Below are 23990 nucleotides of genomic sequence, written 5' to 3' on the forward strand. Positions count from 1 at the left end.
TACAATTGGAGCACTGTAATTATAACATAGATGGCTATGAACACAGCTGGAAAAAACTTTGGGTATCCAATTGCCCATACAACTAACATTTCACGCCTGGCATATGCCCATGAGATGACAAATCTCTAGGTCCTGAGCTATAAAGATGACACCACTGCTGTGGCTTAATGCCATGAAGTTAGCAAGTAGTACATTTAAGACTAATCAGAGAAAATTCTTTTTCACTCAACGCACAACTAAGCTCTGGAATTTGTTGCCAGGGGATGTGGTTAGTGCAGTTAGTATAGCTGTGTTTAAAAAACGTTTGGATAAGTTCTTGGAGGAGAAGTCCATTATCGGCTATTAATCAAGATGACTTAGGGAATGGCCTCTGCTATTACTAGCATCAGTAGTATGGGATCTTTAGTGTTTGGGTAATTGCCAGGTTCTTGTGGCCTGGTTTGACCTCTGTTGGAAAAGGGATGCTGGGCTCGATGGACCCTTGGTCTGACCCAGCATGGCAATTTCTTATGTTCTACTAGTGGTTTATGTATCAGAAGACAAATGTAAAAGGCCCTTCATAAACTCTGAGAAAAAAGGATGCAAGGAGATGGATGTCCCATTCTCAGGGGAATGACAGGCTACAATGGCACTGAGATGTACTCAAGGGATATGATAGAGGTGTTTAAAATCATGAGAGGTCTAGAACGGGTAGATGTGAATCAGTTATTTACTCTTTCGGATAGTAGAAAGACCAGGGGGCACTCCATGAAGTTAGCATGGGGCACATTTAAAACTAATCGGAGAAAGTTCTTTTTTACTCAACGCACAATTAAACTCTGGAATTTGTTGCCAGAGGATGTGGTTAGTGCAGTTAGTATAGCTGTGTTTAAAAAAGGATTGGATAAGTTCTTGGAGGAGAAGTCTATTACCTGCTATTAAGTTCACTTAGGAGAATAGCCACTGCCATTAGCAATGGTTACATGGAATAGACTTAGTTTTTGGGTACTTGCCAGGTTCTTATGGCCTGGATTGGCCACTGTTGGAAACAGGATGCTGGGATTGATGGACCCTTGGTCTGACCCAGTATGGCATTTTCTTATGTTCTTATGTTCTTACTGACACTGCTGCAAGGCCTGATTGTGATAGGAAGTGAAGGTAAGACAATAGGTGTCTGGGCTCACAAGTAAACAGTTTAAGGTTGTGAGAAACATACCAAGTTGAATATCTTTTCCTCTTGAATGAGTAACTGCGCCTTATGGAAGGCTTCCTCACCGACAGGAATATGTTTTGACTTGGTTCTGGTAAGGCCCCTGGGGCTAAGACCCAGCGCTCCACATCCATGCTCTAAGGTAGAGAGATTAAAGGGCAGACCTCTTCTTGAGACATGGGTTGTCTCCTAGATGCAGTGGATTGCGATGACATTCTAAGTAGATGATGCAGTAAAAAGTAAATGTACAACATCCCCTTCTCTCCCTCCCCCCGGCATAATCACATGCTTATCACCATCCCTCTCCCAATCCTCCACCTGGCATAATTACCTAACTTTGAGGGGGGGGGGGGTTGTATTTGGTCTCTGTCTTTTACATTATATCTTAATTTAATTTTTATTATGTATGTTTGATTGTAACCCACCCTGAACTATTCAGAGGGTGCAGGTTATAAATAATATCAACTAAATAAGCAAGCAAATAAATAACTTTCCCTCTCTCCTATCTTTCCCTGGCATAATCACTTAACTTTTCATGTCCCCCTCCCCCCTACAACCCCCATCCCAAAGAGTAAGATCTAACGTCACAATAAGTGAGATTGAAGGCCAAAAATGAGATTTTTCTGATGTGTCTGTGAAATAAATCTTTCCAGATTTTATTGTTTGATGTTTTATGAAGACTGGTGATTGTTTTTCCTATTGTTACACTGCATATAAAGTAGTTTCTTGTGGTTTCCAATTCAGTTTTTGTCTGCATGTTTCTATTTATATTTTATACCAGTACTTCTCAACCTTTTTGCCGTCAGGTGTGTCACGATGCGTGACACACTGCTTTCATAATATACGGCAAAAATAAAAAAGGCCCAAAATTACTTTTATTGTTAAGAATGAGACAAGGGAAAGATAAGTACTCTGAACAGAAATTGCAAAAATAGTAAACCAGAACAGCACAAAACAGCACTCAAATAGTAACCACCTTACCTAAGAAAAGGCAACACTGAAAATAATACACCAGGCCTTAAAACTCCAATACACCCTCCATTAGGAAAACGGACCAAGCCAGGTTGCTATAGAGCCCTACACAGAAACTACATGCCAGCAGAAAACCTCACCTCAATCACATGTGCAGACCCTCACCTAACAAAGAATAAAGAGACCATAAAGCATAACGAGAAACATGCAGACAAAAAGTGAACTGGATACTGCAATAAGCCAGAGACTATGTATGCAGTGCAACAAAGGAAAAAGAGAAACATCACCAGTCCTCATAAAATAAAGCAAGAAATATAAAATAAATAGCAGGAAAACCATAATAGAAAAAACAGGTGATTTCAAAACAGCTGGGCTGGGGAATCGTGCGCCAGCAGCCTGTCGGCGCGCGCAACTTACGTCAGCTCAAGAGCTGGCGTACGTTTTAAAACAAAGAAAAAAAAGGTAGGGCAATTTAAGGGGTCGGGGAGGAGAGGGGAGGCCTGATCTTGTCGCTGCGCATAAATTGCATTTTTCAACCCTCCCTTGCGCACGCGCGCGCCATCTCGGATTTTATATCATGCGTGTGTCGGCTCGTGCATGTTATAAAATCTACCCCACAGACTCTTAATTACATATAACCATGCTCTCTCTCACTTAAACATACAGGTTCTCAAACACAAATGCTGGCTCACTAACTCACTCACTCCCTCTCCCCCCACTCAACAACTAGTGGTAGCAACAGCCTCCTCCTCTTCCAGCCCTCGCGGCCTCTAAAAAAGAGTCCCATCGGCTTTGGGGGCTGATGTTGCTCCAGACTGCACTGCTCTTCTGCTTCTGACCGATGCTGCAGCACTTGCACCTGTCATGGTCTCTTCTTCCCGCATGCGCAGCCGCTGCTCACCACTTCCTGTTCCGGGCCGCGGGAAGAAGAGACCATGCTGTGAGTGCCACTGACTCCAGCTCTCCTACCGCGACACACCAGCTGATAACCGCTGTTTTATACCATAGAAACATGAAAGGAACAACATAAATTTATATTTAGTTCTTTATTTTAATTTATATTGCAATTCTTTAATCTCATATAAAAAGACCTAGGTCCTTTCCTTTACTCCCCCAAGCTCTATCCTAGGACCCCCATCCTAGGCCCTTTCCTCCCTTCCTCTCCATATCTTCCTCCCAAGCTCTATCTCAGGTTTTTTCCTAACAAAACATTTTACATGAAAAAGGACATTCCAATTACTACTTTCTAAGGTATAAATCTAACTTACAACTTGTATATCATATTTACATGTACTGCTGTGGTGCCAACCAGAAAACCCTGCAAAATAAAGCAAAAAAACCCCACACTTGGAACCCATATGGTATTAAGCCTATTGTGAAAAATCAATAAATTCACCTCAAACCAGGTGCAATCAAAAAAATACCAAAACACACACAATACCTGGTTGTCAAAAATTCTGAAATAGACCACAATTACCAAAGACTTGTACAGAAATATTCAAAAAATAATTAAAGGAAGGGTTGCAAGTTTCATATAATGCTTTTTTAACCACTGCCACCAAAGTTAACAGGGTTATATACTATTTTTATGATCAACTAATCAACCTCCTCCCATCCTACATCTTTTATTTAAATATTATTTTCTTATTAAAAAAAACCTTAAAGTTTTGAAATTTTTTTTTTAAATGTCTGAATTTTTTCAAAGTTAATATTAATACATCCCAGTGCTGCAATACTTGAGACCTTTGAAGTAGTACAAAGTGTACTCTCATACAAACACACTCTGACCTCCAAATTAAATATTTATGGTCCTCCCGACGGGGCCTCATTTCAAACTGAGTCCTTCATCAGGGGATGTTACTTATCTTTTTGAATAAGTCTGACATGGCTTCTTCAGTATGTCGTATGTTTGTATGAGAGTACCCTTTGTACTACTTCAAAGGTCTCAAGTATTGCAGCACTGGGATGTATTAATATTAACTTTGAAAAAAATTCAGACATTTAAAAAAAACATTTTTTCAAAAATTTAAGTTTTTTTTTAATAAGAAAATAATATTTAAGTAAAAGATGTAGGATGGGAGGAGGTTGATTAGTTGATCATAAAAATAGTATATAACCCTGTTAACTTTGGTGGCAGTGGTTAAAAAAGCATTATATGAAACTTACAACCCTTCCTTTAATTATTTTTTGAATATTTCTGTACAAGTCTTTGGTAATTAAGCCTATTGTAATATATGTTAGATGTGGACTTGGCCTTCAGAAAGCCATGAGTAAATGGAAATAAAAATCACAGTATATTAAACCTCCCATATCAAAACAGCATTAAATTGCCAACGCTCAAAAAGTAAAACACCTATTTATGAAAAGACAACACTGCAAATATTACACCAAGCCCTTAAAACACCAATAGGAAAACATAACACCATGCTGATACAGATCCCTACACAGAAATTACAAACTAGCAGAATGCCTCACCTTGGTCACACATGGAAAACACAGAAAAAAAAAAGATACCATAAAATATAAATAGAAATGTGCAGACAAAAACTGAATTGGAAACCACAAGAAGCTAGACTCTATAGGCAGTGCAACAATAGAAAAAAAAACACATCACCACACTTCATAAAACATCAAACAATAAAATCAAGAAATATAAAGCATCATAAAAGTAGAACCATACTAATAAAAAGAATAAATTTCAAAACAGCTGACAAATAGTACTTCCAATAATTTAAAACTCATATATAAAATTTTTAAAAGAATTCCCAAACACCAATATAATATTTCAAAACAGCACATATCAAGTAACACCCAATAATTAAACCTAATAAAAATTTTAAAAAAATCAAAGACTCTCTATACCTGGGAACTTATAATTCTGGTCACGCTGAGATTGTCATAGATTTGTCAGGGTATATGCAAACTCTCTCCTCTCTCTCATAAACATACACTTTCTAACACATGTTCATTCCCTCAAACACTCTCACACACAATCTCTGTCTCACACACATAAACACTGACTTACGCTCAAACTATTCTACAATATAATACACCCTTTTATTTAGTACAAGGTAGAGCTTGGAAAAAACAAGCAGGATTGCTAAAGCTCCTGACACAAACTACACCCTAGCAGAATATTTCACCTCAGTCCCAAATACAATACAAACAGACCCTCAAATACAGAATAACTGACCACAAATTAGAATGAGAAATGGAGACAAAAACTGAACTGGAAATCCCAAAAATCCAGACTCTGCCTACAGTATAAACACAATTGCTTTTTTCATGTAGTGTTAAAAAAAATAAACATGCAAGAGAGATGCAGTGAAGTACAAAGTCCTTGCACCTAGAAATAAGTGTAGCTAATAAACGGAGCTGCCATGCTAAATAAGATCTATAGCTACACTTATTTCTAGGTGCAAGGACTTTGTACTTCACTGCATCTCTCTTGCATGTTGTTTGATTCTTCAGTGCAGTTTTATTCTCCGTTCCTGTCTGTGTTAAAATAGAAATATTCAAATGCACATTTTCCAAAAATCCAGAGGGACAGCCATGTTAGTCTGGTGTAGCAAAAAAAATGACAAGAGGAAAGTACCACCTTATAGACTAACCAATCAAAGCATGAGCTTTCGAAGACAGAGCCCATTTCAGCTCTGTCCTCAAAAGCTCATGCATCGATAAACTGGTTAAGAACATAAGAACATGCCATACTGGGTCAGACCAAGGGTCCATCAAGCCCAGCATCCTGTTTCCAGAGGCCAAACCAGGCCACAAGAACCTGGCAATTACCCAAAAACTAAGTCTATCCCATGTTACTGTTGCTAGTAATAGCAGTGGCTATCTTCTAAATCAACTTAGTTAATAGCAGGTAATGGACTTCTCCTCCAAGAACTTATCCAATCCTTTTTTAAACCCAGTGACGCTAACTGCACTAACCACATCACCTGACAACAAATTCCAGAGTTTAATTGTGCGTTGAGTGAAAAAGAACTTTCTCCAATTAGTTTTAAATGTGCCCCATGCTAACATCATGGAGTGCCCCCTAGTCTATTATCCAAAAGAGTAAATAACCGATTCACATTTACCAGTTCTAGACCTCTCATGATTTTAAACACCTCTATCATATCCCCCCTCAGCTGTCTCTTCTCCAAGCTGAACAGCCCTAACCTCATAGGGGAGCTGTTCCATCCCCTTTATCATTTTGGTTGCCTTCTCTGTACCTTCTCCATCGCAACTATATCTTTTTTGAGATGCGGCGACCAGAATTGTCCACAGTATTCAAGGTGCAGTCTCACCATGGAGTGATACAAAGGCATTATGACATTTTCTGTTTTATTCACCATTTCCTTTCTAATAGTTCCCAAAATTCTGTTTGCTTTTTTGACTGCCGCAGCACACTGAACCGACGATTTCAATGTGTTATCTACTATGATGCCTAGATCTCTTTCCTGGGTGGTAGCACCTAATATGGAACCTAACATTGTGTAACTATAGCATGGGTTATTTTTCCCTATATGCAACATCTTGCACTTGTCCACATTAAATTTCATCTGCCATTTCGATGCCCAATTTTCGTCTCACAAGGTCTTCCCGAAATTTATCACAATCTGCTTGTGATTTAACTACTCTGAACAATTTTGTATCATCTGCAAATTTTGATTACCTCACTCGTCGTATTTCTTTCCAGATCATTTATAAATATATTGTAAAGTATGGGTCCCAATACAGATCCCTGAGGCACTCCACTTTCCACTCCCTTCCACTGAGAAAATTGTCCATTTAATCCTACTCTGTTTCCTGTCTTTTAACCAGTTAGTAATCCAAGAAAGGACATCACCACCTATCCCATGACTTTTTACTTTTTCTAGAAGCCTCTTATGAAGAACTTTGTCAAATGCCTTCTGAAAATCCAAATACACTACATCTACCGGTTCACCTTGTTATAGTCTGTGTCCCACTGTGCAGTAACAGCTCTGATGATCCCTGAGCACCTGAAGACTTTTGACTGATTTTTTTTATTTTGTGCATCCAGGAAGAGGAAAGAGACCGGTAGATACTTCCAAAGCGGCAGAAGCAAGACAGTCAGCTTCCCACCCTCGAGAGAGAGAGTCAGAGGGAACACTCCGATGGGCTCACCCTGCTGTTGCTGATTTGGGGGAATCCCTGGTGAGCTACAGAGCAAACTCGAAAGGTTAGAGCGAGCTGAAGCCAGCTGTCTGATGCAGGTAGAGCAGCTGGAGAGAGAGGTAGTGGCAGTGGCCAAGAGCATTTGTGGTGGCTCCCACCAGCAAACCCAGAAGCTTCAACAGCTGCCTCATGCCAGCAAAGAGAGCTTTTAAAAAAAAAAAAAAAAAAAACAACTCTGGCATTTCACTATACAGGAGCAGTTTCTAGCAGACAGTGCAAAGAGTCACATTTTGTCTCTTAAAAGAGCTACTAGTTGGCCATCCCAGGCAAAAAGTAAATTGATCAGGACAGGGATTAACTTGAATCCCTTGAAGGCCCTGACTGCATGCCACTGCCTATATGTATGGGAGGTCTCTTGGACAGCTGAACTAGATATGCATACCATGCTTTTCTTGGCCATACTGGTGTTATCAAAATCATGGTGGCCTGGTCCTGCCAGTGTTTCTGTAGGGTTCTCAGTATAATCCTATCCTGAGGACTATAAGCAGTATAGGAGGAAAAGCAAACATAAAAGACCTTTGCTCCAGGGAAGCAGGAAAGTATCTTGTGTCTCGCATTGAGCACTTGGCAGTGTGGAGCAGAATTGATTTAATTTTTGGTTTGTTCCAATACCAAGGCTGTCCCCCAAGTCTGAACAGATCATTGGCCATGGATTGTTGCAGTGACCATTCATGCAGACAGAATCTTGTTGAGGCAGTCTGCTAGGATATTCATTATGTCGGGCAAGTAAGTGGCTAAAAGTGTGGCTTAGTTGTTTACTGCCTACTGCCATATGGCTAGAGTTTCCTGGTACAGCCAGTTCCCTCCCTGTTTATGTAAAAACATGGCTATTTGGTTATCATGATGTTCTTCTTCTGAGGATATGACTGAATACATTTAATGCTTTGCGCTTTGCTCAGAGTTCCAGAAGGTTTATCTGAAAACAAACATTTTTGAGGAGATAAAGACCTTATGCACTGTAGGGTCTTGTGGGGGGGGCTCCACATCCCAGGGTGGAGGCATCCATGACCAGTATGATTTGGTAAAGGATTGGCTGAATAGGTGCTCCGTTTGAAGTACAGTAGGTTTCAACCAGCAACAAACTTCTGATATCTCCAGAGTGAGAGGTTGAAGACATTGGTTCCATTGAATTCACAGACACCATTGCAGGTGACATGTGTAATCTGCTGCTGCTAAATGACCCAAAAGGTACTAGAACGTGGTGTGCTGTTATGGCCTGTGAAGTTAGTAGTGCGTTGGCAATCCTGATTAATGTGGTTGCTCTGTCTGAAGGAAGGAATGCTCGTACATTTGTTGAATCTATAATGGCTCCAATGAACTGCAGGCATTAAGGATTTGATTTCTCAAAATTGATAAGGAAATCCAGAGATTGTAGGGTTTTTACCATTGTGTTTAAATGCTCTTGAAGACTGCCTTTCATTGGGCTGCTAGGAGTCAGTTGTCCAAATGAGGAAACACTCAAATCCCCTGACAATGTAAGTGGGCAAATGCCACTGCAAGGCATTTCATGAAGACTCGGGGAGGGGGGGGGGGGTGGAAGAACTTTGTATTGATAGTGAACTGTATTTACCTTGAAACAGAGGTAATGCCAAAAAGAAGGGCATGTGGGCATACACATCCTTGAGATCCAGGGAGCCCCATCCAGTCCTCCTTTTGAATGAAAGGCAGAATCATGCTCAAGGAGGTCATTTTGAATTTTTCCCAATGAAGGTGTTTGAGAGTCTGGAGATCCAGTACAGGTCGCAGGCCTCCAGATGTTTTGGGGATCGGGAAATATTGGGAGTAGAATCCCCAGTCACACTGTTGCAGGAGGTATTTCTTGTATGGCTTTCTCTGCTGCTGTTCTTCCTGTTGCAAGAGTGGAAGGTGAGCGGGGTCACATGGTGGAACAGCAGTATGAGGAATTGCTGGTTGTCATTTGCAGAGGAGATAAACATGTTGGATTATTTTGAGAACCCACTTGTCTCGTGTTATTTGATGCCAGACATTCATAAACAATTGAATTATGAACCCCATCGGACAGTTCAGCATTGGGATCAGATTGATCAAAAACCTTTGACCCAGTTTTGCTGGCAGTTGCTATTGTGGTTTTGACGGCACTCTCTTGACCAACTTCTTGCTGGGGCGGGGTACATTTGCTGGAGCTGTGTTGGTAAAGGTGACAGATGGTATTGATGGTAATTTAGATAGGTCCTTCTGGGGTAATAAGGTTGTTTATACAAGTGATACGGCTTTCTGCTAGAGAGAGATGCAGTTCTGTCAACCTAGAGAGCGACTGGACTGCTACGTTTTGTTCTTTAATTTGTGATAGTGTCTCAGTTTTTCATCAGATAGTCACTGAGATAAATGTACTTTAATTGCTGTATGTACCTTTTGTGTATGGTTTTATTTATGTATGTTTTAATTTGTAAACCGCCTAGACGGATAGACTCCTACCCCATTGTGCGGTATATAAAACTTTTAAATAAAATACATAAAAATAAGGAAAGATAGCCAGATTCTCATGCACACCTTCTCTAATGCTGCAAGCCCTCAACCATGCCATGAGTTGAGAGCCAATAGATGCTGCAGACCTACAAACCGTGGTACTGAACAATTCATATATTGAGCAAAGTTAATGACAAATTGCCTCCTCTAGAGAACAGAGGGGAGCTGATGTTTCAAGAGGTTTCAAGTTTGGAATGCAAGAGAAGACCGAAAAGCCCTCCGTGCAAAGCACAGACAAAAACAGACTGAGGAAACTCTAAGGTAACGCCCATGTGGGAACTCCTGCACATGCTCAGAGCTCTACTAGCTTGGAGAGAGATCTGCTCAGTGCTGCTAGATGACATCACCCACAGATCATGACTAAAGAAGCCCTATTTAATTGAAATAAAAAAAAATTGCCACACCAGTCAGAACACACCTTATGCAGGAGCAGCCACCAGGAGGAGCAGCACAGCTGGCAGGGACCCACAGAATCATCAGATGAAGAAATCCAGAGCCTCAAGCAGCAAGAGTCTGTCCCTCCAGTCCACCTTAACTTTTAAGCTGCTGGCATGGTGAGCATGTTTGATATCTGCATGCCAGGATCTCATGAAATCAGCAACAGGAAGTGCTGGCTCATGAATATCAAACATGCATGAAGCGCTGGCAGCTTGAAGAAGGCAGCAGAGCTGTAGGAGAGAGGGACAGGCTCCTACTGCTTAGCTAGTCTAAGGGAGGGTGAAGAGACAGAAGGCAGATGGAAGATACTGGGTGGAGAGGAGGGATCATATCTTGTGGAAGGAGAAGGGAGAGACAGGGGGCATGGATGCTGTGGAAGAAAGGAAGGCTGGGGAGCAGATAAGAGGGCAGATGCTGTGTGCATGGGAATGTGGGAAAACAAAAAGAGCACAAACTCAAGAAGGTTTGAGTATTGGGAGGAGAGCAGGGACTCAAGGCTTGGATGGTATGCTAAGATTAATCAAGGTCTCAGATTAAGAGGACAATGGGGACTAGGCTGGGAGTAGTAGGAGGAGGAGTGTGTTACATGGGCTGTCGGATGTAACAGGACGCAGAAAGGTGGGAGAATAGTGTGAAAAACCTGAAGGAGTTGGAAGGCAGAAGAAAGGAATAGAGGGACTGTGGAGAAGGTAGAGAAAGACAAGTCTTTGAAGGAGCTGAGAGAGTGTGAATATGGAGATAAAAGAGACTAGAAGGCAGTGTAGAGGGATGAGCAACAGGGAAGGAGGTTGATCTGGTGAGAGAACAAGAGATAGAAGGTAGATGAGGGCTGGGGAAGGGGCGAGTACAGAGAGAATTGGAGGCTGGGTAATACAAGAGAGGGTGGCAATGTGAGGACAGGGGAGGTGAGAATGGGTGATAAGCTGATAGGTAGGTTAGAGGCAAAGAGAGGGAGCCTGAGGACTGGATGGGGGAGAAAGTAGTAAAATTTAGCTATAGGTGGATAGAGAGGTAGACAAATGAAATAGAGAAAAGATGAAATGGAAAGATCAGCATCAGATGGATGTAGGGAGGACGAAGGGAAGATGGGGAGAGAAGAAACAGAAAATTAAAATAAAACCCTGCTTGGAAAGGACTTAGGAGAAAAATTGACTAAAGTTAGATAGGAAAGTAACCGGAACCAACCTGATTAGAAAAATAAAATGATCAGACAAAGGTATAAAAAAAGACAAATTTATATTCTGTTTTTAGAATGTGGAATATCTCAACTTTTGAAATGTGCTCACAGTCTGGTTGCTCAGTTTCCTTTTCATTTTTTGCTTGCCTATTTCTCTAATTTGTAGATTATTTTTATCTGCATGTATGCAGAGGTGAGGAATTCTACTAACATGTAGTTTTTGTGCATGAATTTATAGCAATCCAGTTGGTTCGGTTTTCCAATCAGGAAGCAATGGCTTTCTAGGGCCTGATGAAATATTTACAATGGTGCCTTTGCCTATAGGTAGGGTTGGTGCAGTTTGAATTGTGGGAGTTGGTGCTATTATGCTATGGTAAAGCTCGTTTGCAGAGTTTTGTGTTACTTCACAAAGTTTTAGGCAGTGGATGGAGTTTGTATTTCTGTTACTGAGGAATGGAGAAATTATTTACCTGATAATTTTGTTTTCCTTAGTGTAGACAGATGGACTCAGGACCAATGGGTATAGTGTACTCCTGATAGCAGTTGGAGACGGATCAGATTTCAATCTGACGTCAGCCATAGTACATATACCCCTGAAGGAAATGCAGCTCTTCAGTATTCTCCTCGAAAAGCATTGTGGATATATGTATGACTGAATAATTTGAATAACTTGATTAGTTTTATAACTTGATTAACTTAATTAATTTGAACCGGTTGAATTGGTTATAGCTGGAGACCGCCAGTGCCCTCAACCGAGCAACGTTGACACCCGGTAGGATGGGTGTCCTAGCTGAAGGAAAACCTGGCTTACCCGTGAATCACTTGCTCTCGGGATGTCACCCGAGAATTCCATGAGTAATGGCAGCCGTGGGTGGGATGCTGAGTCCATCTGTCTACACTAATGAAAACGAAATTATCAGGTAAGTAATTTCTCCATTTCCTAGCGTGTAGCAGATGGACTCAGGACCAATGGGAAGTATAAAAGCTACTCCCGAACCGGGTGGGAGTCTGCCCGTGACCCACTTAGTACTGCCCTTGCAAATGCTGTGTCCACCCGAGCCTGAACATCCAGGTGGTAAAACCTGGAGAAGGTGTGGATGGAGGACCATGTCACCGCCCTGCAGATCTCGGCGGGTGACAGCATCTCTGTTTCCGCCCAGGACACTGCCGGGGCTCTGGTAGAATGGGCCTCGACTTGTAAAGATGGTGGCTTGCTTGCTTCTACGTAGGCCACCTTGATGACTTCTTTGATCCAGCGGGCTATGATTGCTCGCGAGGCCGCTTCCCCTTGCTTCTTCCCGCTGTGAAGGACGAATAGATGGTCTGTCTTTCGTACGGATTACGACCTTTCCAGGTATTGGACTAGGAGTCTGCAGACGTTGAGATGGCCTCTTCCGAATTCTTATGCTCATCTGGCTATGGTAGCGAGATGGTTTGGTTGAGATGGAAGCGAGACACCACTTTGGGGAGGAACGACAGAACTGTGCATAACTGGATAGTTCCTGGGGTGAGTCTGAGGAACGGCTCCTGGCAGGACAGTACTTGTAGCTTGGATATACGACGGGCTGAACAGACTGCCAGCAGGAAGGCTATCTTCAATGTTAATAGTCGGAGAGACAGGCCGCGGAGAGGTCTGAAGGAGGTTCCTGCTAGGAAATCTAAGACCAGGTTGAGGTTCCAAAGAGGCACCGGCCACTTTAGGGGTGGTCGGATCTGCTTGACTCCTTTCAGAAAGCGGGAGACATCCGGGTGAGAGGCTATGCTGCCGCTCTCGCTCTTGGTTCCGTAGCATGACAATGCAGCCACTTGTACCTTGATGGAGTTGAGAGACAATCCCTTCTATAGGCCGTTCTGCAGGAATTCCAAAGTCGCAGGAATTTTGACTGAGCGTGGTATGATGTTGCGGTCCTCGCACCAGGCTTCGAATACTCTCCAAATCCTTATGTATGTTAGGGATGTGGAGAACTTGCGTATTCGGAATAGGGTGTCAATTACTGTCCCCAAGTATCCGTTCTTCCTCAGGCAAGTCCTCTCAATGGCCAGACCATAAGAGAGAATAGAGCTGGATCCTCGTGGAGGATCGGTCCCTGTTGGAGCAGGTCTCTGTGTGGAGGTAGCGGGAGGGGGCTCCCTGTCAGCAGTCTTCGCATGTCACGGTCTTCTTGGCCAGACCGGGGCCACTAGAAGTACTGGTCCCTGTGGTGTTCTATCTTGTGGATGATTGCGCCCAATAGGGGCCACGGCGGGAAGGCGTATAACAGTCTCCTGTGGCCAGGTCTGTACCAGGGTATCAATTCCCTGGGACTGGAGTTCCCGCCTGCGGCTGAAGAAACTGGGCACTTGGGCATTGGACAGGTTTGCCAGGAGGTCCATGGTTGGTGTTCCCCAACGGTTTACTATCAATTGGAATGCTGTGGTCGACAGCCTCCATTCTCCTGGGTCTAGACTTTCTCTGCTGAGGTAATCCGCAGTGACGCTGTCTTTCCCGGGGATGTGGATGGCCGAGATCTCTTGAAGATTCGCTTCCACCCATGACATTAGGAGGTCTATTTCCAGAGACACCTGTTGGCTTCTGGTTCCTCCCTGACGGTTGATGTAGACCACTGTGTGGCGTTGTCCGACATTACTCTGACCGCTTTGTTTCGGAGACTGTGACCAAACCGTAGGCAGGCTAGTCTGACTGCCCGGGCTTCTAGGCAATTGATGTTCCATCCTGACTCTTCTTTGTTCCATTGTCCTTGGGCGGTTAACTCCTGGCAGTGTGCTCCCCATCCTCATAGGCTGGCATCCATGGTGAGCAGAATCTCGTTCCCTGGCTCAGATGGCCGCCTTGTAGCCACCATCCTAGTTGGGCCCAAACTCTGTCCGGGAGCTGAAGACGTACAGTGTAGTTCTGGGACAGTGGATTCCATCGTGATATTAGTGAGCGTTGTAGGGGTCTCATGTGAGCTCGTGCCCATGGCACTACTTCCAGTGTGGATGCCATGAGGCAGAGGACTTGTAGGTAGTCCCATGCTGTGGGGCGAAGTTCGCTCAACAGGTTTCGTAACAGGGTCATTGGTTTTGAACTCCTTGTCTGTGTCAGGATGACCTTGTCTTGTTTGGTGTCGAACTGGACTCCCAAGTATTCTAGAGATTGGGAGGGCTGCAGGCAGCTCTTGTTTGTGTTGACCACCCACCAGAGGCTCTCCAGTAGAGTTTTGACTCTGGTGGCTTTCATCTGGGGATTTCGCCCTGATCAGCCAATCGTCTAGATAAGGGTGCACGCGGATTCCTTCCTTCCTCAGTGTTGCTGCCACCACCACTATGATCTTGGTGAACGTCCGGGGTGCAGTGGCTAACCTGAATGGTAGTGCCCGGAACTGGTAGTGACGGTCCAGGATCGAGAAGCGTAGAAAACACTGATGCTCTTGATGGATCGGAATGTGTAGGTAGGCTTCCGACAGATCCAGGGATGTAAGGAAAGCGGGGCTCGTCTGTAAAGGTAAGATTTCTTCTTGTTTGGTTTCTTTGGTAAAATTACTCTAAAGCTGTGCGAGCGTGCATAGAGTCCCTAACTGCTATGGAGAGGGAAAATACTGAAGAGCTACACTTCCTGCAGGGGTATATGTACTAGGGCTGACGTCAGATTGAAATCTGATCCGTCTCCAACTGCTATCAGGAGTACACTATACCCATTGGTCCTGAGTCCATCTGCCACACGCTAGGAAAACACCAGATTTTAAACAGAAATGTTTTTATGTTGTGCTGTAAAGTGAAACGTCCTAGGTCTGCTCTATACCTATTGTTGGGAGAGTATCCAAAGATATGGGGTGTGTTACAGAACTGGAGGTGCAGAGTTTATGCTGAGATTCTGACCCTTCCTGTATGCACTTCAGATTTCACTCCTATGTATGTACCGGTTGAATGATGCTACCAATTAATTTTAATGGCAGTTTTACTGGATGGTTGAAACTGACTGGGGGTTTCTTTGTTACACAGAAGGCCCTTAAGACAACCTGTAGTGTCTTGTGTAGCCAATTTAAAGGCACAGGGCTCTCTCAGTGAAGTATTTACAAATGGGTTTGTTTTGCACATCCCATGTCAGGAACCTCACTCATAAATCAAGGCATGCTGATACAATCTCAGTCTTTTAAACAGACTACTCATTCTCTTCTTAAAACTTGCATTCTGCCACAGAGAGCTTCCTTCTGGAGATCATAGGATGCAATAGCTAGTCACTATTACAACTTATGCTTGGAGGTTTTTAACCAGGTTGTTAGCATCCAAGGCAATTTTTCTGCCATATTTCTTGGTGCTTTATCTTCTTTCGCCATATGTTGTACAGAACTGGCACTGGTACTGACACTCCTATTAGCAATGCCAATCTTGTGTTTTTTCCCTGTCTCACTATACCTGATATTGAACTTTTTAATAGGTTGACATGAGAATGTCCCAAGTTTTCACAACTTCCTTCTCTGCAATTCTGTTTGAGTCATACCACCAATGTTTTTCTGGTACAATGATGTTATTATATTGTTTTCACAGTTCCAGTGAATGAGTCATGCTATCTTAGCGTATCTTATGTTCTTATGCCTCTCTGTATAAAGGCCTTCTGATATCAACATCATTGCTGTGATGGGGAAGAGATGTGTGAAAAAATAACTAGCCCCCTAGTGCCTCCCCCCCCCAATCTCCACGTTTCTCTTTAGAGACACTATTGTATAAATGCAGTGTTTGGACATAAGTGTTAGTGGTAACTTTTTTTTTTTTTAACACCAAACTATTATTGTAACTTGAGAGAAAACAGAAATAATACTTACATCTGTCAGCCTGCATCCCCTGAAAGAGAGAATATAACATTTTCACTACAAAACTTTAAGGGGGAAAAAAAACTTATTGTGTGTCTTGTGCTGTTTTACAGTTCATAAAAACAGCCATTTTTAGTTAGTTAATATTTTAGTATCACTTTTCTTTTTTTTTTTTACAGTGACATGTATAATTGCTCACAGGTCTGGTTCTTCACCATAGTCAAGAATAACCAATAGGCTCTAGTCTCCAGAAAGTATATTTAAGTAGTTATTCCTATTAAACCCAGCAGAAATTCACTGGTTCAGCTTCATTGTTTCTTTTTAAATTACATAAATCTAAATTTGGAAGTGCCACTTGTTATGGAAGTCAAAATTAATAAAACCACAAGTTTGAAAGAAAAATACCAATTTTGAAGATACATGCCTGCTCTGATTTAGACTTTTTTTTTTTTATAGTAAAATACTCACAAATGAAAATTAATACTTTAAGGTAGGCTTTTCCAAATTTTATCCTTGAGACCTCTAAACCGGTTCTCAGGATGTCTACAATTACAGAATAATTTTCAGAGAAATTTCCACATGTAAAATGCATATTACCCATACAAGGTCTGAAAACTGCCTACCCTGTATGCGGATTTTGGATGCCAACTTATACCAGATCAACAGAACAGGTTTCTTCACCTGGCTTTGCCCCATTGCATACATGGAGTTTTAATACTAACTGTCCCATTAAATAATCAGAATTACAAACCATACAATATGCAAAGGAGTTAAATCAAGCCTGGATCACAGTTTCCACAATCCATATATTTTTACCTGCATTTTAGTGGAGGCATTCCCTAGGTGGGGGTTAGGACAGGGGAGAAAATATGGACGTAGTTTTGGTCTAAAGACGTATCCACAGAAAAAGCAGGCATTTTGTCCTGGAGCAATTTTCAAAGGAAAAGTAAACAAACTTTTCTTTTTGAGAACTGGTGCAGAGTCCCAGAACTGCCCCCTTTAGTGTTCATGGCTTCACATGGTCTAAGAAATATTTATTTTTCCAATTTTCAGAAGATCATCCCTTTCCCACCTCCCATGCTTTTCTCAACACTGCAGTTTTTATTTCCATGTCACCAGCAATAACTAAAATCTAGTATACAGCTATTACTATCCTATTCACTCATTCCCAGCCGTCCCAATCCTTATCAACTCCCATCCCACGCAGACTTGGGGGGGGGGGGGGGGAGGCAAAGTGAAGTGGAGACCAGGATTTGTGATGTAATAAACAAACAAGGTTTAATTTCTATTTGCTCGCGATTATAAAATATCTGAATAGCGGTAGGCGCACCAAATTTACTATTCATAGTCAAAAGTACTAAAATTGAATTATAGTACTTATTTATATTGCCTTAAGATGGCACCTACGTTTGGGAAGGTAAAGGGACAGTGTGCTCCCAATAAATGAATTAGTTACACTGGTAAAGAATGAAGACAGGCGGAGTACAGTGGTCATTACCTTTTCTGTTTCTTTCCTCCCTCATTCCCCTTTTTACTTCGGACTCAGTCCAATGAATTTTCATCGCATCCCCCCTACACCCCTCGCCACCAGTACTCCATGCTAGCCCGGACTCCCGCTCCTCACCAGCAATTCAGCTTCCGCACGCTCTCCAGCTCTCCGGCCTTCGCTCGAGACAGAACCACTTTCCGGGTCAGCTTCATTCCCGACGCGGTCCTCAAAAACGCGACCGGTGTTAACCGAACGTCAGAGACAGCGTTACCATTTCCGCCCCAATCCTAGCAACGCTGAAGTTGGGCCCGAGCGTAAACGCACCTCTGCCGACGCCGGCCTCCAGGGGGAGGGGCTAAGGCGGCGTTCCTGTGGGCGGGGCTTTACGCGACAGAGTTGAGTGATTTGGCGGGTATCCAATCCCGTCCCCGGAGCGGGTTACGACAGCGTCTCCGGCAGGTCGTCAAGCGCTAGGGTTTTAAACTAAACAGCCGGGTTTTCAAGCATGTGGTGTACGGTATCCGGTCAGGGGCCGGCTTTTGAAGGGTGTGACCTCTGCAGCAATACAGGGTTCCATGCTCGAGGGAGCTTAGCTACTTTCTCCCTTCCTCCCGTATTGCCTGTAGGCTGGAGAGTGGAATAGAGTGCAAGAAGAAGGAGGCTTTTGTCTGTGGCAGCAGGAACAGGAGCAACCTGCAAAGAAGAGAAGGAGAGAAAAAGAGGGGGATGTTGGGCAAGAAAGGGGAAGAGAGGGAGAGAAGAGGGATTATGGGCACTGTGGGCAGGGGGGAAGATAATAGGATAGAGGGGGATACTACTGTTGGGAAGAGCGGGGAAATGGCAAGAGAGTATAGTAATTGTGCCAGAGCCACCTTAACAAGGGCATGCTGTGCCAGAGCAGTTACTGGGGTGGGGTGTCCAGTCAGAAGCCAGAACAGTAAAACAATATCGAGCAGATTCACCCACTCAGCAGCATCCCTATTTCTGTCCCCATGTCCTACCTAGCATGTCCCTTTCTCTTCCCAACCCCTGAGAATCTCCACCTTTTCCCCCTATTGCATTCCTCCTTACTAGTGGTGATTCCAGGCTTCTCCTCGATCCTTCGGCAGCATCCTTACTGAGGCTTCCATGCTCTGCAACACTGCACTTCTGCTTTTGTGTGGGGCCAGAAAGCCTGCCAGGAGGAAGTGCTTTTGGTGAGCATGGCCCAGTTCAAGCAGTGTTTCCAAATCTTACTTGAAAAAAGTCCCTAGATCCACTGTGAAACGTCTCCAGATTGGGTACACCATGTTGTTGTGCAGTGGCGTCAGCATAGCTGGTGAGCCCAAGATTGTTGGGAAAAGAGGGATGGATTAGACTCGCACACATTCTCTTGCTTCTTAGAATCTGACACTGACATACTCACCTTCCCTCAGTCGCACACACTTTCTAAGACACACTCAGCTATCAACGCACTCTCAGGCACAGACACACATGCTTGCTCGGATACTCTGACATACTGTATTTCAGACGCATTCACACTTTCTCTTTATCTGACACCCACACATATGCTTCTATTACTGCCCATGGTAACTTTAAAACAAGCGCATGGGTGAGCAAGAGAACCTACACTGGAATTTTGAATCTTGCGCACATTTATGTGCATATAGGTGCTCCTACTTTTACTTACTGCCAATGCAGCAAGGAGTTTTTACGCGCAAAAAAAGTGTGTTCGAAAACGGGAGTACTGCTTAGAGCCCTTGCATGGAAATCCATTGCAAATGAGGGAATTAACTCCTGGGCCACGGCTGGAGTTAAGTTTCCAGCACTATGAAAAAAAAAATAGAAAAAAAAAGTCTGGCAGCAGGAAATAGCTGCCAGATAGCAGGATAAGTCAGTATTTATCTGTCTGTCTGGCTCAGATAGATGGATAAGTACTGACTTATCTGGCAGCTGCTTCCCACTGCCAGATAGATGGATAAATAAGTATTTATCTGGCTAAGTAGCAGCAGCGGCTGCAACCACTTACAGGTCCCCTCCCCTTACTGAGTTAAAATGTTCAATTGGCCTGTGCCGATGCACATTTTAAAGTTTAGGTGTGTTATTTAACTTCCGATGCATTACTGCATCGGGAATTAAAAAAAAAAAATCTGGGCTTTAAAAATGTGCGCTGAAAACAAGCGCACAGTTTCTTAGCACCCAGATTACTGCATCAGCTTGCAAGGCACTACAGCGTTATCATGTAAAGTTTTGCACTTTCTACCAGCCCTTACCCAGTCTGCAGCAGCCACCTTTACCTTTCCTCATCCTTGTTCAGGACACTCACTGTGTCCATGGCCCACTGCATTGCCTTTCTCTGAGATCAGCCTGGCCAGTTACTAGTATGGCAGAGAACGTCCCCTGACTGAGTAGCATGGCAAAAAAAAATATATTAAAAAAAATGACTGAAGATAAAATATACCTTCTCCTTGTCTTCTTTTCTGCTGCTGCTGTCAGTCTGTCATACAGTAACAATAAAATTACTGCAGTTCCTGCTTTTTTTTTGCTGGCTGTGATTTCTTCTTCCAGCAAAAAGAGTTCAATAGTGACATCATCATTTTCTCTGGTAGTGGTGGTAGGGGGAGCTGGGAAGAAGGTGGGAGGAAAGGGGAGAGGGTAGGACCAGCCATCATGGCACTCTAGTCATAGGGAGGTCTCACTCTTTTGTACTTTATTGCCCCATTGTAGCCAGAGGAGGTTGCATTTTCTTGAACAATCCTGGGGCACTCCAGCCAGATGAGGTCTCACTCTCATGCACTTTTCTGTTTCCAGATATTCTCTGTTTAGTAGTGTAGGGAACTTGTTAATCCCCTACTAATACTGGATCAGGATTATACTATTTGCTATTGGGGGTAAACAGATTGGTAGTTTGGTGGGTTGCAGCTCCCCCATGTGGAAGCTACGAATGGTACTCTCCTAGGGGCAGATCTTAAAACATACGCGCGGGCGTAGATTTGTTCGCGCAACCCGGCGCGAACAAATCTACGCCCGATTTTATAACATGCGTGCGTTGCTGTGCGCATGTTATAAAAGCCGGGGTTGGCGTGCACACATGTGCACCTTGCACACGCCGAGCCCGAGGGGGAACCCCGATGGCTTTCCCCGTTCCTTTCAAGGCCGCTCCGAAATCGGAGCGGCCTTGAAGGGAACTTTTTTCCCGACCCCCCCCCCCCCCCCCCGGCTTCCCCTCCCTTCCCCTATCTAACCCATCCCTAACTAAATCCCCCCACTACCTTTGTTGAAAAAGTTACGCCTGCCCGAGGCAGTCTAACTTCAGTTAGTCAGCCTGAGTGACTCACTGCTCTCTTGATTAACAAATGTTGGTCCTATTCAAACCCAATCACACTACCTCAACACCTTTCCAAGGTGAGTAACTAAGCTGAACTATTCAACTTTTTTACTTAGGTATACACTGCTCCTAGCTTATTTCTAGCTTCTGGCTACTTTTTGGGTTGTTTTTTTTTGTGGTTTTTTTTTTTTTCAATACAAACACTCAGTTAGTATTAAATACTACATGAGTGTAGTATTTAATACTAACTGAGTGTTATAGACACAGATAACTATTTTATTAGACAGGTTAGAAGAACCACCAAAGGTGGCAGTAGTGAGATGATATGCCCGGCAGGGCTGAAGTCCCTCAGGTACTGGAACGGTGTTCCCAGGGTTGCGGAGCTGTAGAGAAAACTGTAGATAGTGAGTAGACAGGGTATGCTGTGTACATAGCCAGTACTGGATGACAAAACTCACATAAGGTCTTAAAAAGCTCAGTAGCTGGAAATGGTTAGGCCCTCGAGGAGCGAGTACCTGGTTCCAGGGAAAGCTCTGAGAGAGCGATGGTAACTCACATTTGTCGGTATCTGCGATAGCTTCCAGACAGTAGAGAATCTTCAGAGTATTCAGGAACATGGGCCCTCGAGGAGCGAGTACCGGTTCCTATCTGTAATCTGAAATAGTAACTCACAAATGTCTGTATCTGTGATAGCTTCCAGGTAGTAGAGAATCTTCATCTGCGATAGCTTCCAGGCAGTAGAGAATCTTCAGAGTGTTCAGGAACATGGGCCCTCAAGGAGCGAGTACCGGTTCCTATTTGTAATCTGAAATAAAGAAAAGAGAGCGAGGCCCCCGAGGAGTGGGTACCCCTGGTAAGTCCGAGGAGGCAGAATAGCTTGGACGAATCCCTATCCGTGTCCATGTCCTTGCTAACTCAATTCGTTAACAAATACTGAGACCTTTTATATTGGAAGCGGATGACGTCAATTCAGGGGGACGCCCCCGAGGTTCGCGCCCTTGCTGGTGCATACATCGGAGCACGCGCCCTACATCATCAGGAACATGGCGGATCCGCAGCGTCGTGCCGGTCTGGGGACGCCGGAGGAAGAAGGCAAGGAGATGCTGCGACAGCAAACCGTCCATCAGGCCTGGAGGGAGTCACCACAGAGGTAAAGAGGGCGGAGTGAGTGCGTCGAGCAGTGACGGACGCAACAGTTCCCCCATCGGGAGAGCTGTAAGGTTGTCCAGTTGAACTGGGGAGAGTGCCTTTGGAGCCAGGGGATGGATCGCCTTTTCTATGATGTGAAATGTCAGGATCTCCTCATGCAGGGCGCCCATCCGTAATTTGACCGGGGTGGTGACATTGGAGACATGTCCCGGCAAAGGTTCTCCTTGGATGAACAACAGGACGAGCGGAACTGGAGCGGAGAAGGTGGGGATCCAGAGATGCGTGACTAGCTGTCGCATAATGAAATTTCCCCCGGCCACTGAGTCCACTAGGGCCAGCGTATGGAAGTCTTGATCTGCCATCTGGATGGTTACAGGAAGCGTAAGAGAGGGAGCGGGATGCGTCAGGCCCAGGAGGAGTCCCTCTCTGCCGCCTAGGCCTGGGAGTTTCCCGTCTGCACCAGGCATGAAGACAGGATGTGTCCAGCTCCTCCACAATAAAGACATAGCCCCGTACGTAGGCATTGGTGGCGTTCCTCCGGAGCCAACTTGCCTCGGCCCAGCTGCATGGGTTCCTCCGGAGGGGATTTAGATGGAGTGGCCTGTCCAGGTGATGGTGAACGCCTTGGACGCAGGAGAGTGGAGGAAGACCTCCTGCAGGACTGCTGTTCTTTGGTCCACTCCTGGAGACGATGGTCGATGCAGCTGGTCAATTCGATGAGAGCAACGAGGGACGTTGGGAGCTCTGGAGCCGCCAATTTTTCTTTTATGCGGCCTGTAAGGCCCTCCAAAAGATGGAGCATAGGCAATCCTCACTCCAGTGGAGCTCTGTGGCCAAGGTCCGGAACTCAATTACATAATCACCCAGGGGCCGGGAACCCTGGCATAGATGTAGGAGAGAGGAGCTAAACGTTGCTTGTTGCCCGGGGTCTTCGAAGACATTGCAGAACCGTGCTATGAAGCTGGATAGGTCCCGGAGTATGGGATCGGCCCGCTCCCAGAGTGGAGAGGCCCATGCCAGGGCCTTGCCATCTAGCAAGGAAAGGATGTAGGTGGTCTTAGTAAGATCGTCGAGGAAGAGGGCCAATTGCAGCATAAAGTGCATGCTGCAATGGTTCAGGAATCCTCAACAGGGTTCCCTGAGAAGCGTGGTGGAACTGGAAGGGGAAGGACCGGTCAATTTGCAGGCATGGCTGCCACGAACCCTGGTGCAGCGGAAGTCGAAGAAGCCGCCGGAATTGAAGAATCTAAGCGAGAATTGAGCCATTCCACCGCGGATGCCAGAGCCTCCAATGCTCATTGTTGCTCAAGAAATTTCTGGGCAAGTCCGGGGATCGTCTGTAAGGTGGAGGCCTCCGCCGCGTCCATGGACTTGGCAATCTCAATCTGTTGTGATGTTGGACGAGGATGTGGATCCTTTGCCCGAGGAGGAGTTGGCGCTACCTAAGAGGGCGAACCCCCGCAGGTCCCTACCATCGGGAGGCGAGGCCGAGCTGACGCGGGGCCGGCTTGAGCTTCACCAATACCAGCCCCATTCCCCGCGGGTTGAGCCTTTGGGTGCATAGGGCCGGCTGGTCTTAGGTGGACCCCTGCGAAGACGGAGGATTCACAGCCGGAAGAGTCGTCCAAAGTCAGACCAGGATCAGAAGCCAGAGAGTCGCTGATAGCCAGTCTGAGGTCGAAGCCAGAAGAATCACCATAAGCCAGTCTGAAGCCAGAAAGTCGCCAATAGCCAGTCCGAGGTCGAAGCCAGAAGATCCGTCCGTCGGGACCAAGGATGAGAGCTGGGGCAGGAACAGGGCTCGG

The 23990-nt window shown here is 44.6% G+C and overlaps 1 protein-coding gene across 2 annotated transcripts in view; it reads right to left on the reverse strand.

Annotated features, from left to right (window-relative positions):
- CFAP410 (cilia and flagella associated protein 410) overlaps positions 1 to 18123 on the reverse strand; it is a 71963-nt gene extending 53840 nt beyond the window's left edge. Inside the window, exons 1-2 of one of the 2 annotated variants that reach the window (XM_029606501.1) lie at positions 17865 to 18123; positions 16253 to 16271 (exon numbers count right to left, since the gene is read on the reverse strand). In XM_029606501.1, the coding sequence (XP_029462361.1) occupies positions 16253 to 16271; positions 17865 to 17941 (96 nt within the window). In that variant the 5' untranslated portion in view covers positions 17942 to 18123. The remainder of the gene's footprint in view (positions 1 to 16252; positions 16272 to 17864) is intronic. The other variant, XM_029606502.1, reaches the window with a different exon arrangement.
- Positions 18124 to 23990: the final 5867 nt, after the last annotated feature.

The sequence above is a fragment of the Rhinatrema bivittatum genome, chromosome 6 (genome assembly GCF_901001135.1).
Source record: "Rhinatrema bivittatum chromosome 6, aRhiBiv1.1, whole genome shotgun sequence".
NCBI classification, from domain to species: domain Eukaryota; kingdom Metazoa; phylum Chordata; class Amphibia; order Gymnophiona; family Rhinatrematidae; genus Rhinatrema; species Rhinatrema bivittatum.